This window comes from Urocitellus parryii, chromosome 6 (genome assembly GCF_045843805.1).
Source record: "Urocitellus parryii isolate mUroPar1 chromosome 6, mUroPar1.hap1, whole genome shotgun sequence".
Classification (NCBI taxonomy): domain Eukaryota; kingdom Metazoa; phylum Chordata; class Mammalia; order Rodentia; family Sciuridae; genus Urocitellus; species Urocitellus parryii.
Window position 1 is genome coordinate 16,389,222 of NC_135536.1, and position 17,070 is coordinate 16,406,291.

General features: G+C 35.5%; 1 protein-coding gene across 4 annotated transcripts in view; it reads left to right on the forward strand.

Moving 5' to 3' along the window:
• The window catches only part of Ptpn21 (protein tyrosine phosphatase non-receptor type 21), an 83,026-nt gene that overhangs the window by 30,871 nt on the left and 35,085 nt on the right, over positions 1–17,070 (forward strand). For all 4 annotated transcript variants that reach the window (XM_026400765.2, XM_026400772.2, XM_026400777.2 and 1 more), the window contains exons 4-8: positions 4,800–4,897; positions 7,186–7,253; positions 7,963–8,033; positions 10,039–10,126; positions 13,130–13,218. In XM_026400765.2, coding sequence (XP_026256550.2) covers positions 4,800–4,897; positions 7,186–7,253; positions 7,963–8,033; positions 10,039–10,126; positions 13,130–13,218 — 414 coding nt within the window. The remainder of the gene's footprint in view (positions 1–4,799; positions 4,898–7,185; positions 7,254–7,962; positions 8,034–10,038; positions 10,127–13,129; positions 13,219–17,070) is intronic.

Below are 17,070 nucleotides of genomic sequence, written 5' to 3' on the forward strand. Positions count from 1 at the left end.
AGAACAGGCAGGAATTTGGGAGTATTGTTTCTGTGTGCTTTCTCTAAAGAAAGTATTGTAGGCGAGATCTCACCTCGTTGGCAGTAGTGGCGGTGGAGGAGGCAGCATGAGAGGTTTCTGTGCTACACTGGAGCTGAAAAAAATATAAGGGGAACACTAAGCATCCTGAAATCCAGAAAATGAATTTGAATCTTGACTATGGGAGCTTCTGCCTGAACAATTACTAATAAGCCAAGACAAGTTCCACTTTTGAAAAAAAACGTGAGGATATACAGAGATATTAAGAAAAAGCATAAGAAGAATAATATTGTGTTTTTCAGACTGTTGATATAATATTTGTATTGTTTGATGAAATGTATGATGTAAAAACTTTATTGAAAAGGATGTGTGTATCATATATATTATGAAATTCTCAAAATATGAAGCTTTATATACATCTGTAAGAAAATTTGAAGTGCATGTGCAAACCAGTTTTTACTGAGATGTTTTCAAACTGTCTAAATGCTAACATTTAAACTTCATTCAACAAGCAAATGGTCAACACTAATTTGGTGAATCTAAATATTACATTAATGATAGATTATATGTATTTTAAAAAATGTATCCCTGAATATGGATCCAGAGATTTAGGTAACATTAGTTTGGTATTCCATTTACTATATTCACTAATGGGTTAATGTATTAGAATTATTATACTGCCATCAAACATAGAGCCTTTTAATTTTTATAATTTTAATTTAAAGCATTGACTTAAGACTTGTTTCTAATAAAATCAGTATTTGCTTAATAGTTTTTTTTTCATTTTCTCTTTGTTTATACAATCTTGGAAAATAATAGTGAAGTTTCAGATTCTAATATAAAGTACTTTTGTTCACTGAATAATTTTAAAGTGAATTGCTGACATATGCTGTCATTTATGATATTTTTAGTATTTTCTACAGGTCAGAACATGCTAGATAACTACAATACAACCTTCATTCATTATCAATGATTTTTCAGATATTACCAAGTAACAGAATACTTGTTAATCATATAAGTTTTATAATAAGGTTGTATTGTAGTTATCTAGCATGTTCTGATTGTAGTAAAAACTAAATATATCATGGATGATGTCATATGTCAGCAATTCACTTTAAAATGCTTCAGTGGACAAAAGTACTTTAAATTAAAATGTGCAACTTTACTAATATATTTCAAGATTGTATGAAGAGAAAAGGCAAAAAACATTAAGCAATTGCTTTTTCTCAAATCAATAATAATATATTCTATAATAATGCATTCAACCACTTAATCCTCAAATTATTTTCATTCATTGCTAGTAGCATGATATTGTCCTTTATAGCAAAATATTTCATTCAGAGCCATGAAATGAAATTAATTGTTGTATTTTATAGATGCCTTCAGATTCAAATAGTTCTTAGTCTCTTCTTTACCTTTGTTTTTTTTTAATATTTATTATTTTTTAGTTCTCGGCGGACACAACATCTTTGTTGGTATGTGGTGCTGAGGATCGAACCCGGGCCGCACGCATACCAGGCGAGCGCGCTACCGCTTGATCCACATCCCCAGCCCTCTTCTTTACCTTTGAATCTTTTCAGGGAGAAAGCATGTAGAATGTGCTTAAGATGGATTTTCTGGTTTCTTTATGATTGGAACTAGATTTTTATTTTTTATTTTTTTTTGGCAAGAGTATCATAGAATCAATTCTCTGATTTTCTCTTTGAGTCACATAATGTTACATATAATATCCTCACTACTGCTTCTGTTAATATTGGTTATTAAGGTGGTATTTGCAGTATTTTACTTTGTAATTAAATTTTTTGTAGGGAGAGAGTTTGAGACTATAAATATCTTTGTAATCATCCACCACTAATTTTTTAATTTAATTATACCTATAAAGATTCACGGTTTATTTTATTGAGTATGTTGTTACTTGTTAATATTTTAAAGAAATATTTTTCTTTCAGAAATATTCTTTTTTGACAGTTTCAGATTTATAGAAGATTTATAACAGCAGTGCAAAGAATCCCTAGGAAATATTTCTCAAATGTTACTATTTTATTAACTTGTTTATTAACTTGTTTTATCTCTTTTTCTCCATTTCCAAAAAGGTACATAATAAGAAAATTAAATTATGAATATCTACTCTAAAAAAAAATAAAGAAAGTATTTTAGAACCCAGCTTCAGAAAACTAATTAATGAATAAACAAGCTCTAATATAAAGACTGGTGCACTGGGCCATGAAAAGGCTTGGTAGCAATAACAAATATATACCATGAACATCCTGGCACAAGATTTTGGACTTTAATACCATTTTCCATGATAGAAATTGGAATTATAAGGGAAGATGGTGAAATCCCTGTGTAGGTAACCCTGAGACCATGGGAAGTCAAGACCATTGATGTAAAAAGACTCAGGAACTTACTTGAAGGAACTTTTTATTTAGGAAAGATAGGAAATTTTGGGCATCATAATGAATATTGAGCCCGTAGATTGAAATACAATTGATACACTTAAAAATTTATGAATTCATAAAAACAACCTCATTGGTCACTGTATTAGTCCTTTTTCTGCTACTTTCCACAGCCTGGGTATGTTTTAACAAAGAGATTTATTTTGGCTCACAGTTCGGAGCATACGTGTTTGCAAGGGTGACAGTTTTTCCTGGTATATCATCTAAATTTTCAAGGGAGAGTTTATGTAAAAGGCATTGAACAGCAATGAACAATTTAGAGCATATGTGAAGAATCAGTTCTTATAAATAGCAATATATGTATAACATTAAGGTTAAGAAAATTTCTGTAGAAGACTAAATCCTAGAATTTTAAAGTGGAATCTGTGGACAATATGTCCAATAGATAGACTTTCCTAAATACAGTCTCACTCATATGGGCTTTTGAAATCAGCTGTTTTATACAAAGGTTCAAGTTTTCCTCTTTGAAAGGATCCCAGAGCTACCTATATTATATTTGCTGATTGAGGGAAGTTGGTGAGTTCTGCTACTAGCAGGTAGAAGTGGGAAAGTTGGATCTAAAGTCTTCCTATTTGAATTGAAGGTGTTTTGGTTAAGTTCTTTTGTAACAAAGAACAGAAACTTCAGGGACTGGGGCTCAGCGGTAGAGCACTTGCCTAGCATGCGCAAGGTCCTGGGTTCAATCCTCAGCACCACAAAAAAATAAATGAATGGAATAAAGGTATTAAAGAAAAAAAAACATTACAAACTCTTTTGAAAAAAAGAACAAAGAACAGAAACTTTAAACCTTGCTAAAATAAAAAAGGATGATATAAGACTGCATATGAAGCAATTAAAGGGGTGGGCTCTCTGGGGACTTCCAGCAGGAATTGCACCTCGACTGTGCTTCACAGCCAGCCAACCTGGGGAGATTCTGGATTAGGGTTCTCTAAGGACTACACTGGTAGAGTTGGTGGATCATCACTCAACACTGTATTTCTGGCGTTTTGAACACACAGTAGGCCTAGTAATTACCTGTTCAGTGAACAAATAAAAGTAATACATCTTTACTCTAGAGTTTTATTGGAATGGAGAAGTGGTAGAGAATCAAGTATTGCTTCCTGACTTAAAGTGCACAACTTAAAGTGAGAGACTCTTGAAGTCTCAGCTATGTTCCTTTTCTTGTGTTCAGACCTTCATATATGTTATTTGAATATATTCATCCGTGTGAAGGGGCAATGGTACCATTTTACCGGTAATAAAATTTAAATCTAAAAGCCAGGCATCGTGGCACATGCCTGTAATTCCAGTGACTCAGGAGACCGAGGCAGGAGAATTGAAAATTTGAGGGCAGCTTCAGCAACTTTGTGAGACACTATCTCAAAAAATAAAAAGGGCTGGGAATGTAGCTAAGTGTTAGAGCACCCCTGAGTTCAAGCCCCAGTACCAAAATAAATAAGTAAATAAAATTTAAATCTACAGATTATGACCTGCCCAAATTCTTGCAGAATCCTTAATTAGAGAGCTGGAATTTAACCTAGGTCTGCCTGACTCTAAAGCTTGTGCTGGTAACTGGTGCTCTATATCTTAAAAGTCACACATTACAGAATATTAAAGTATTTCAGTAGATATTCTGGGATTTTATTAAAAAATTAATATCAGAAGTTAGTTTTCTCAGTCTTTACTTTCTAGGCTTGGGGAACTTCTGCCAAACTGACTGAATCCTTATATTTTCGAGTTACTGTGAGTTTTTAAAGACATGCCATTTTGCTGGGCGTGGTGGTACACATCTATAATTTCAGTGGCTTGGGAGGCCAAGGCAAGAGGATCTCAAGTTCACAACCAGTCTCAGCATTTTAGCAAGGTCCTAAGCAACTTAGCTAGACCCTGGGGATATGACTTAGTGGTTAAGTACCCCTGGGTTCAATCCCTGGTACCAAAAAAAGACCTGCAATTGATTAATAAATTGTAGGGGTTGTGGGTCAGTGATGGTGTACTTGCCTTGCAAGTGTGAGACACTGGGTTCATTCCAAGAGCGCCACATATATTGTGTCCATCTACAAAAACAACAACAACGAAAGAACAAATTGTAGGGACTATCTTACAAGGCATAAGAAAATGACCTGTTGTCTTATAAATACTTTAGCTTTGAAATAACTATAGTTAGGGACAAATATCTCATTAGATTTTTATATGTGTGTAAATATGTCAAGGACATTGTTATTCTTTAAAACCATCTGGGGTTAAGGTTTTATTTGACTGATTTATGCTCCTCTACCAAATTATGGTAAAAAGCATTGATTGGAGATAAATTGACATTCACTTTATAAAATTGACATTTTCTAGGTATCAGTATTACTTGCAGCTGAAGAAAGATATCTTGGAGGGAAACATTCCTTGTACGTTGGAACAAGCGATTCAGCTAGCAGGTTTAGCCGTTCAAGGTAAATAATGCATATGAAATGATTAAACTAATAATAATGTGGTAGTTCAATCAGATTAAAATGTGTTATAACAAAATAGCAAGGGATTCTTAAAGTAACTTGACTTTCTGTATACATCTTTTATTTTTATTTATTTATTTATTTTTATTAGTTACACCTGACAGTACAATGATCTTGACATACATTTGAATGTATACATCTTTTATAGTGTTTGCATGTTAACTATAAATAGTAATATGTTATTCTCTAAGGGCTTCTTTATAGAAACAAATTAATTTGAATTACTTCAATAAAATATGAGACTTCTGGAAAGTTAACCAAGTTATATGTCAAGAAAGCAAAACGTTTAATAAATTGAGACACATATATATGTCCAGAGCATTTAATGTGCTATGTATCAATCTAGTTCTAGCACTTGATTGGCTACTAGCTAGCAGTTTAGGAAGTAAATCTATCATGCAATGGGTCGATGAGATTATAGTCACTTCTACTTTAAGTATATTCAATTGTTTGGTTTCTTAAGTAATTGACAAAATTATGGAGCATCATCAGCCACAATAGAAATGATTTTCACGAGCATTTTAAAATTTTTTTCATTTTCCACATGTTTAATATATGTGCATTTACATGTATGTATATACTATGGCAATATTTCTGAAAGGGTGTTATTTCAAATGATAACTGGCATTTTACCTTGGAGAACTGAAAATTAAAAGAATCAGTAAAATTTCTCCAGATATTACTAGACATGGAGACTTGTCATCTTTAGATAGACACTTGCTAGATACACATGGAGCCATGTTCCTTTTCAAACTACTTTGAATTTTAAGTATCATCTTGACTTTAAGAATTACTTTTGGAAGCCCGGTGCAGGGGTGCATTCCTGTAATCCCAGCAGCTTGAGAGGCTGAGGCAGGGGGATCGCAAGTTCAAAGCCAGTCTCAGCAACTTATTGAGTCTCTAAGCAACTTAATGAGACCCTGTGTCAAAATTAAAGACAACTCTGCCCCACCCCCACCAAAAAACCCCAATGTGATATATGTGATTATATACATAACAAAAAAACAAAAACAAAAAAAAACTAAACACTGGGAATGTGTCTCAGAGGCTAAGTGTCCTTGGGTTCAATCCCTTATACTTAAAAAATTAAAATTATACTAATAGGGCATTATGTAAAAATGTGGATGTGTAACAGATGTGATTCTGCAATCTGTATTTGGGGTAAAAATGGGAGTTCATAACCAACTTGAATCTAATGTATGAAACATATGTCAAGAGCTTTGTAATGTTTTGAACAACCAATAAAAAACAAAAAATAAAATTATATTTGGGCTGCGGATGTAACTGTTAGAAGAGCTTGCCTAGCATGCATGAGGCCTTGGTTTTTATCTTCAGCACCACAAAAAATAAAAATAAAATAAAAATAAAAATAAAGTACTTTTTCATAAAGTTTTTGCTGAACTCTCAGGGGTTTTTTTTGTTTTTGTTTTTTTGTGTGCGTGGGGACGTGTACCAGGGATTGAAACCCAACCATGCTTTACCACTGAGCCATACCTCCAGCTCTTTTTTTATATTTTATTTAGAGACAGAATCTTGTTGAGTTGCGTAGGGCCTTGCTGAGTTGCTGAGGCTGGCTTTGAATTCACCATCTTCCTGCCTCAACCTCCTGAGCCGCTGGAGTTATAGGGGGTGTGCTACTGTGCCTGGCTCTCAGTTTTTTATTTATTTATTTTTTAGTTATAGATGGACACAATATTTTTATTTTGTTTATTTTTATGTGGTGCTGAGGATCAAACTCAGTGTCTCACAAGTGCGAGGTAAGCACTCTTCCACTGGGCCACAACTCTGGCCCTGGCTCTCTGTTTTTTAAATGATTTAAAATTTTAAAACTAATACATGTTGCTATAACATATAGATGATTAGGTGATCTAATTCCATTCTCCAGTTTGGTTTCTTCCTGACACTTTTCTGGGCAGAGGAAAGCATATGCCATTACAGGGAAGGTTTTGTTTGGTTTTTAGTTATGAAAATCAGAGCAAATTATATGTAGTTTCTAACTTTTTTTCTTAATGCACAGGCATTTTCCAAGTCGAGACACATGAATCCATCTAATGAATATTTTAAAAAGATACTGTAAAAACACACTCTTATTATAGCTATCAGACAAATACGACTTCTGGATCATAATTACACCATTTATTTGTATACTGCATGTTGTATTTTCTTGTGCATGTTTTGCTATACAAATTAACTTTATCAACATGTGAATTTTTTGTCACTTTTTATAGCTGATTTTGGTGATTTTGATCAGTATGAATCCCAGGACTTTCTTCAAAAATTTGCCTTGTTTCCTGTGGTAAGACTTCTTTTGGCCCTGGGCCTTTATATAAACAGTTTATTCTATACCCTTAATAATCCCTGAAATTAAGTCCATTAGGTAGACTTATGAGGCAGGAGTAGCATCAAAAATCAGCATCTTTCAAGGTGTCATTCCTTTTCCTATTGGAGTCTTCTTGGTCCTTGTAAACTCACAGAACCGGAAAGGGCTGTAGTCAGTGCACTGTGCCCTGAAAAATGTGTTTTGTATTTGGATGTGAGTCTAAGGAGTTTTGTTTTCAGTTTTTGAGAACCATGCAGAGGTTTTGCTTCTCACTGAAGACTTGAAACCTTATAAAGTTAATGTTGAAATGTCACTTCTAATGGAAGTGACATGAAAACTATTATTGGAACAATTAAGGGAGGGGGTGTGTCCTTCTTCTGAGTGTCTGCACAGCCAACCACAGAATGTAGTTTTTGCACTGGACTCAGAACTGGCTGCCTGATGTTACCTTGCTGAAATAATTCAGCTAAAACTTTCTCTGGTCTGAACTGAGAAGGCAGGGCAAGTTTTTTTGGCTCTTGTGCAGAAGCCATTTAATTCCTTAGAAAGATTGTGATTATATACATAGCACAGCTTTCAAATATTAATACCAGTCACAGTTTGCCTGAAGTGAAAAGAGTCAATGATAGTAGCAATGATTTTTCCGAAGAAATTTACATATTTAACAGCTGTGTGTTTTCTTCAGGGATGGTTACAAGATGAAAAAGTATTGGAAGAAGCAACCCAAAAAGTGGCCTTACTACATCAAAAATACAGGTAAAACTAATAAATAAGATAGGAAATTGTGCGGAATTAGTGCCTGTTTAAATTTGAAAATTTGCATTGATACATTCAATTTGGAACTTTTCCTGCTATTGGTGCTATTATAAGTAATCAACTTTTACATAATAATATATGTGCCAGGTGCTTTCCCATTTGAATTTATTATTTATTATTCATGCTTTAAACCATTGAGGAAACTGAGGTAGATGAAAGCAGCCAGTCATTTGAAGGGTGCCAATTTGTCATTCCATACATTAAAAAAGGTTGGTAACCTAAGCCTGTATATGTTAGTGCAAGATTAGGGGGATTTGTTTGCTTTTCGATTCAACAAGTATGAAGTTATTTGCCTTGGTAGTAGTATTTTGGGAGTAGTATTTCAAGTTTTCTCCTGCAGACTTTCTCCTGCAGTATTTTTGTCCTCTGGGGAGCCCCCATGAGCGCCCTGGGCCTTATTGCCTGACTATGCCTCTTTGTACCTCTGTGCTAGTGGATACTGAATTTCTTGGATGGTGAATCTCTATGTTGCCTATATGGAAAACCCTCTTCTAGAGAATGCTGGCTCTTATTTTAAGGCAAATACCACATACTTCCTGGTACTTTATATTCAATAAATTCTTTGCTATCTATGTTTCAAAATGAGTTAGGACTCTACATATGGTAGAGTTCTGCTTATAGCTTATTTTTTTATTGTTTATTAATAATTGTTTATTCCTTTCCAAATAAAATAACATTTTACCTCTACTCTCTCTACTTCTATCTCTCACAAAAGATTAGTCTTCCTATAATAACACTGCCCTCCTATCTCTCCCCACCCCCTCCCAGTGCTCATGGTACTCCCTTGCTCTCATAAGATGGCTAAATCCTACACTTTTTCAACTTTACCTTCTGCTGTTCAAACCAACCATTTCTTTCCTTGCTTAATTGATCCCTCAGGCACACATTGCCCTGCCTTTTGTCACTTTAATTCACTCGCTTGTGTATTTCCTTAAAAGACAGTGTTTAGGAGCTCATTAGTATTCTTACTCTGTATGAGGCACAGTATTGGATGTTGTGGCTGAAAGATAAATAGAATAATTTCCTGTCTCCCAATAGTGCATTCCAGCCTGACAATTTAAGGGAAGGGCAGGAAAACCCATTGTAATGGTAATTATAGTAAAACAGTAATTATAGTCATATAATAAAATAATGGATGCAGTGGGAGGGTTGTGGGCAGAATATATTGGGACTGCACAGGGCAAGGGTGGGCATTGGGGAGTTCCAGAAGGTGACAGACAGGGAGTGATACATGCACTGAGGAGTGAAAGATATTAGGAGTTGGCCACATTCACTTGTGGGTGACAGATATACCAGAAAGGGGGATTAACATGTATAGAAGTCCATAGATATGACGGAACATGGTGCATTCAAAGAAATGCAGAGTTGGAATGGCTGCAGTGTGAGGTGTGTTGGGGAGCAGTAGATGAACCTGGAGAGGAGAGTCTCCATGCATTTGAGCCTGCTCCTTCCCACACCGCTTGCCATCCTCGTAGACCCCAGTCACCTGAGCGGAAAGAGATTTCCACCTACTTCCTCATGCCCTTCTTCCTTCCATTTATCATTTGGCAGTCAGTACATGATTTTTAGTAATGTACTAACTGCCAAATGATAAATGATTCTTAGTAATGCCTGACAAGTTTGGGAATTAAGCACTTACTTGTTGGTTTAGGAAAAAAAAAATAGCTTTCACTTGAAAATGTTTTAGGGGCTGTTTCATTTCTTGCCTTCCTACAATATAAGGAATAGGATCTTGTGTAACTCACTCTCAGCGTTTAGCGTAGTGCTTTGCAGGCACCAATTTTTGGTAAATATTGAAAAAGAGCTATGTAACCAATTACAGATGCTTAAAAGCTTGAAATATTTATAATGTCTTATACCAAACTGATGTGTAATTTTTAAGAATAATGTTATTTAACTTTTTTAAATTTTGTGAACAATCTTACTAACATCTTTTGGGTTGCAGAGGGCTCACGGCTCCTGATGCTGAAATGCTGTACATGCAGGAGGTAGAGAGAATGGATGGCTATGGAGAAGAGAGCTACCCTGCCAAGGTCAGTGTGGCATGATGTCTGGGGCTCTCTAAAATTAGGCTTAGCAATATGAGAAAACAGTGAGGAAGCTTGAGGATGTCCTGATGTACCAAAGGTTGGAAACTTTAAAAGCTAAGGCCCTTGTGAACAAAATTTTGTGAGAAAACAGTCCCATTTTGCAGCTTGTACTTTGAGCTTTTTAAGTTTTAAGAAACTTACAGTTTCCTAGCCAGGCAGTATGGCACACACCTGAAATCCCTGCAGCTCAGGAGGCTGAGGCAGGAGGATCATGAGTTCAAAGCCACCCTTAGGAACAGTGAGGTGCTAAGCAACTCAGTGAGACCCTGTTTTTAAATAAAATACAAAATAGGGCTGGGGATGTGGCTCAGAGGTTCAGTGACTCTGAGTTCAATCCCCAGTACACGCCCCTTGCCCCACAAAAAGAAAAAGAAACTTAAAGACTTTTTTTCTTTATTATTGTGTTGCTTCTTTGCTAAGGAAAAAATGAAAATGTTAAGAGAAATTCAACTAAGAAATTTTGCTTTTAATAATTATAGAAAAAATTGGAAAAATGGAGATGCATATGATATTAGTTATTAATGTATTGCCTTTCGATCCAAATCCACCATTTTCTGCTTGCTCTGCCATAATGGAGCTGGACTCTATAAGCAATTCTGTTTTGATAAGTGGACATGATTTGAAGTTTTGTCAGTAGAGGGTCCTAGGGAAGATGTTGAAGGAGACAGGGCTTTCTCTTCCTAGAATCTAGCATGCTTGTTTTCTTCTTGGTTCAACTGTGTGGCTGACAGTGGCATTTGTGGGTACATATAGTGATTCTCATCCCCAACGCGTGTCATGGCCGTCTGTGAACAGCTTCCACATCCCTGAAACAGTTTGCCAGTGAGTTTCACAGCTCACCCCAGGGCAGCTTCCTGGTACATTCTTCTGGCACATCCCCAGTTTCTCAATGAATTCTCAGGAATTTTCCTTCCTGAAAATTCCACCATCACCTCAAAAAGTGAGTAGTTCCCTCCTTGCTAGGTTTGGCTTACAGCAGCTCATTGGACCTCTCTACCATTTCATTGGTCATGGCCACCATGACTTCTCAAATTTTGGATCCCAGCTCCAGAAGGGAGGAGACTCTTCCAAATTTATTTCTTAGATGGGTACTGTACACTAGAGATAGCAGCTGCTCTCTCTATGCTATTCTTGTAATAAGTACTGCTTTCTATCCCTTCCATAGTTAATCTCTTACTTCTAGTTCATATTTCTTTTTATTAAACATCCCTGTTCAAATTACTGCGTGTTTTATTAAACATTTCCTTTTCAAATTACTGTCCTGTCTTCTGGCTGATCCTTGACAGAGTAAATCATTGAAAAAAGATGAAATAAACTGTAGAATACTATGCAGGAATTAAAAAAGAATAAATCAGGCTTTTGTGAAAGACCAACTGCTATAGGAGTTGCCTCTCTCCAAAAACATATAGAAAATTTCACAAAATGTATGAAATAATTATTTTCAGACCTTGTACTTGAAGCAACAGGAGATCTCTGAAAGAAAAAGATACAAATGAAGCTAGCTCTACAATTTCCCCAGCCTAGAGGCAGTTTTCAGACTATAGTACAGAGAGGGATACTCAAACTGAGAGTCTTGCTGAGTTGAAGAGAAAGATAGCAGAATACAAATGAGGCCAGAGTTCCAGAAATTTGCAGGATGGAGTTCTGAAAAGAGGGAGCTCCACAAAGAACTCTGGAGATTTTTACAGGGGCCTTCAAGAGGCTTTGGCTGAGTTCTGTCTACCCATACATGGAATAAAACACAATTAGGCCTGGAAAAGAATCACCAAAAGAACTTCTTAGAATTCCTTAAGTTCTGGGAGATGTAGAAAATTCCACAGAATGGAAGATCTAATATAAAAGGCATCAGAGAGTCCTATCTCAATAGTGTAGGTAATTAATCCTTTAGTAAAACTGCTCTTGGCTTTCCATAACAAAGCTTACAACAAGCCTCAGAAGATCTGAGAACAAAATCCAACACTCTTGTAAGGAATACAGCAGAATCCAGTAAAATTCAACATGTTCAACATCCAATCAAAAGTTAACAGGCATTTTAAAAAGCAGGAAATATCCCATCAATAACCTTTTTTTTTCTTTTTGGTTTTTAATTTTTGTATGCTGAACAGCCCATGGACATTTGTACATATATATATTTGTCTCAATCTTCTCATTTCTAGCATTTCTTGAAGGTAGCTATTTTCTTGACTCTTTTTTAAGGACTAGAGTTTTTGATTAGTATACCTTGGTTTTATTTTTTGTTTTGTTTTATATTATTTTTCTCCTAATTCCCTTGATTATCTACTTCTCTTTTCTTTCCCTAATAGTCAAATTCTACTGTTCTCTCTTTCACTCTTCCTTTTACTCTTTACTACTACTCTGTCTTATCCTCTCTCTTAATTATTACATCCTACATCTCTGCATTCTCTTCACCTTTTTGAAATAGCAAACCCTTTTGTAAACATAATATCTCTACTGTTGGCACTTCTATACCATTTCTGTTTATATTGCCAGCTAACGTTGTAGATGCCAAAAAAGGAAATAAATATTTAGTTTAATGCTGAATATTGGGGCTGGGGATGTGGCTCAAGCGGTAGCAGGCTTGCCTGGCATGCGTGCGGCCTGGGTTCGATCCTCAGCACCACATACAAAGATGTTGTGTCCGCCGAAAACTAAAAAAAAAAGAATAAATATTAAAAAAAAAATCTCTCTCTCTCTCTCTCTCTTTTAAAAAAATGCTGAATATTGGGGGAAAAAAAGAGTACAAATTCTTTCAGTGTTCATATGTATTTATAGGAAATAATATTTATAATATTTAAATTTTAATATTTAGATTGTTTTCCTTCTGAAGAATTATTTTGTAGATTTTCAGAACATTTTATATCTGGGAAACAAGTTTAGGGAACTGAGTGTAGTTGTTGCAATCTTATTTTTCTGATTCCTGAGTTTTTCTCTGTTCTCCCCTTTTAGGACAGCCAAGGGAGTGACATAGCCATTGGAGCATGTCTTGAAGGTATCTTTGTGAAACACAAGAACGGAAGGCCTCCTGTAATATTTAGGTATTTTTATTATCTCTGTAAGATAAGAAAATGTGTTTTCTTTGGCTCCCATTGGTGGGTTTTCTTTTTTTAGTACTTAGAGTTGTTAAAAGATTACAAGTCTTTCCCATGGTCTTATTAGAAAATGGAAATATTCTCTTCCTAGAGTGAGATACCACTTGAATGTAGTGGTTCATTAATATACCACTCTCTTCCAAACCAATGTGTAGGGGCTGGGGTTGTGGCTCAGTGGTAGAGCGCTTGCCTAGCATGTGTGAGGTTTGATTCCCAACACTGCATATAGATAAATAAAAATAAAGGTTCATTCACAACTAAAATATATATTTTAAAAATGTGCAGAAAAAGTGTTTATAATGATGAACTAGTTTTTTCCCCCCATGATGCTAGGGATGGAACCCAGGACCTCTTACATGATGGGGGGAGCTCAACCACTGAACAAGACCCCAGCACCAAGATCACTTAACTTATAAAATGCTTAAAAAAATGTGACCCTTTTCTTGCTGTATTCTTTGTTCCATGTGAATTTTTCATTTGAGCTGATTTCTAGGGCTATTTGTTATGGAAAATTTAGACGTTTCTTTTGACTCTAGTTATGTAACAAAATTCCTAAAATACTAGCATCTCAGCAAATTTCAATTATTTTTGTGATGTTGATTCCCCCTCCCCCACCAGATTATAAAAATGTTATATTTGTGGAAATCTTGGAGTATATGTAGTAGGAAAGACAGAATGGATGTCTATAGTAGCTATAATAGTGATGTGTAATTTCTTTCTTTCTTTTTTTTTTTTTTGGTCACTCAAGGGCATTCAACCACTGAGCCACATCTCCAGCCCTTTTTATTTTATTATTTTTTTAAATTTTTATTTATTTATTTATTTATTTTATTGGTTGTTCACAACATTACAAAGCTCATGACATATCATATTTCATACATTAGATTGAAGTGGGTTATGAACTCCCAATTTTTACCCCAAATGCAGATTACAAAATCACGTCGGTTACACATCCTCAATTTTACATAATGCCCTATTAGTAACTGTTGTATTCTGCTACATTTCCTATCCCCTACTATCCCCCCTCCCCTTCCCTAACATCTTCTCTCTCTACCCCATCTATTGTAATTCATTTCTCTCCTTGTTTATTTTCCAATTCCCCTCACAACCTCTTATATGTAATTTTGTATAGCAATGAGGGTCTCCCTTCATTTCCATGCAATTTCCCTTTTCTCTCCCTTTCCCTCCCATCTCATGTCTCTGTTTAATGTTAATCTTTTCTTCCTGCTCTTCCTCCCTGCTCTGTTCATAGTTGCTCTCATTATATCAAAGAAGACATTTGGTATTTGTTTTTTAGGGATTGGCTAGCTTCACTAAGCATAATCTGCTCTAGTGCCATCCATTTCCCTGCAAATTCCATGATTTTGTCATTTTTTAATGCTGTGTAATACTCTGTGGTGTATAAATGCCACATTTTTTTTATCCATTCATCTATTGAAGGGCATCTGGGTTGGTTCCACAGTCTAGCTATTGTGAATTGTGCTGCTATGAACATCGATGTGGCAGTATCCTTGTAGTATGTTCTTTTAAGGTCTTCAGGGAATAGTCTGAGAAAGGCAATAGCAGGGTCAAATGGTGGTTCCATTCCCAGCTTTCCCAGGAATCTCCATACTGCTTTCCAAATTGGCCGCACCAATTTACAATCCCACCAGCAATGTACAAGTGTACCCTTTTCCCCACATCCTCGCCAGCACTTGTTGTTGTTTGACTTCATAGTGGCTGCCAATCTTACTGGAGTGAGATGGTATCTTAGGGTGGTTTTGATTTGCATTTTTCTGACTGCTAGAGATGGTGAGCATTTTTTCATGTATTTGTTGATTGATTGTATATCCTCCTCTGAGGAGTGTCTGTTCAGGTCCTTGGCCCATTTGTTGATTGGGTTATTCGTTATCTTATTGTCTAATTTTTTGAGTTCTTTGTATACTCTGGATATTAGGGCTCTATCTGAAGTGTGAGGAGTAAAAATTTGTTCCCATGATGTAGGCTCCCTATTTACCTCTCTTATTGTTTCTCTTGCTGAGAAAAAACTTTTTAGTTTAAGTAAGTCCCATTTGTTGATTCTTGTTATTAACTCTTGTGCTATGGGTGTCCTATTAAGGAATTTGGAGCCTGACCCCACAATATGTAGATCGGAGCCAACCTTTTCTTCTATCAGACGCAGAGTCTCTGATTTGATATCAAGCTCCTTGATCCATTTTGAGTTAACTTTTGTGCATGGTGAGAGAAAGGGATTCAGTATCATTTTGTTGCATATGGATTTCCAGTTTTCCCAACACCATTTGTTGAAGATGCTATCCTTCCTCCATTACATGCTTTTAAATATAAGATAGTTGTAACTTTGTGGATTAGTCTCTGTGTCCTCTATTCTATACCATTGGTCCACCTGCCTGTTTTGGTACCAGTACCATGCTGTTTTTGTCACTATTGCTCTGTAATATAGTTTGAAATCTGGTATCGCTATACCGCCTGATTCACACTTCCTGCTTAGAATTGCTTTTGCTATTCTGGGTCTTTTATTTTTCCATATGAATTTCATGATTGCTTTATCTATTTCTACAAGAAATACCTTTGGGATTTTGATTGGCATTGCATTAAACCTATAGAGAACTTTTGGTAATATCGCCATTTTGATAATGTTAGTTCTGCCTATCCATGAACAGGGTATATTTTTCCATCTTCTAAGATCTTCTTCTATTTCTCTCTTTAGGGTTCTGTAGTTTTCATTGTATAAATCTTTAACCTCTTTTGTTAGGTTGATTCCCAAGTATTTTATTTTTTTTGAGGATATTGTGAATGGAGTGTTTTTCCTCATTTCCGTTTCAGAAGTTTTGTTGCTGATATACAGAAATGCCTTTGATTTATGCGTGTTGATTTTAAATCCTGCCACTTTGCTGAATTCATTTATTAGTTCTAGTAGTTTCTTTGTAGACCCTTTTGGGTCTTGTAGGTATAGAATCATGTCATCTGCAAATAGTGATAATTTAAGTTTTTCTTTTCCTATTTTTATGCCTTTAATTTCTTTCGTCTGTCTAATTGCTCTGGCCAGTGTTTCGAGAAGTATATTGAATAGAAGTGGTGATAGAGGGCATCCCTGTCTTGTTCCAGATTTTAGAGGGAATGCCTTCAACTTTTCTCCATTCAGAATGATGCTAGCCTGAGGCTTAGCATAGATAGCTTTTACAATGTTGAGGTAAGTTCCTGTTATCCCTAGTTTTTCTAATGTTTTGAACATAAAGGGATGCTGTACTTTGTCGAATGCTTTTTCTGCATCTATTGATGATCATATGGTTCTTATCTTCAAGTCTGTTGATGTGGTGAATAACATTTATTGATTTCTGTATATTGAACCATCCTTGCATCCCAGGGATGAATCCTACTTGATCATGGTGCACAATTTTTTTGATGTGTTTTTGTATTCGATTCGCCAGAATTTTATTGAGGATTTTTGCATCTAGGTTCATTAGAGATATTGGTCTGTAGTTTGCTTTCTTTGAGGTGTCTTTGTCTGGTTTCGGAATCAGGGTGATGTTGGCCTCATAGAATGAATTTGGCAGAGCTCCCTCTTTTTCTATTTCCTGAAATAACTTGAAAAGTATTGGTATTAATTCTTCTTTAAAGGTTTTGTAAAACTCCACTGTATACCCATCCGGTTCTGGGCTTTTCTTGGTTGGTAGTCTTTTGATTGCTTCTTCAATTTCATCCATTGATATTGGTCTGTTCAAATTGTGTGTATCCTCCTGACTCAGTCTGGGCAAATCATATGACTTAAGAAATTTATCGATGTCTTCACTATCTTCT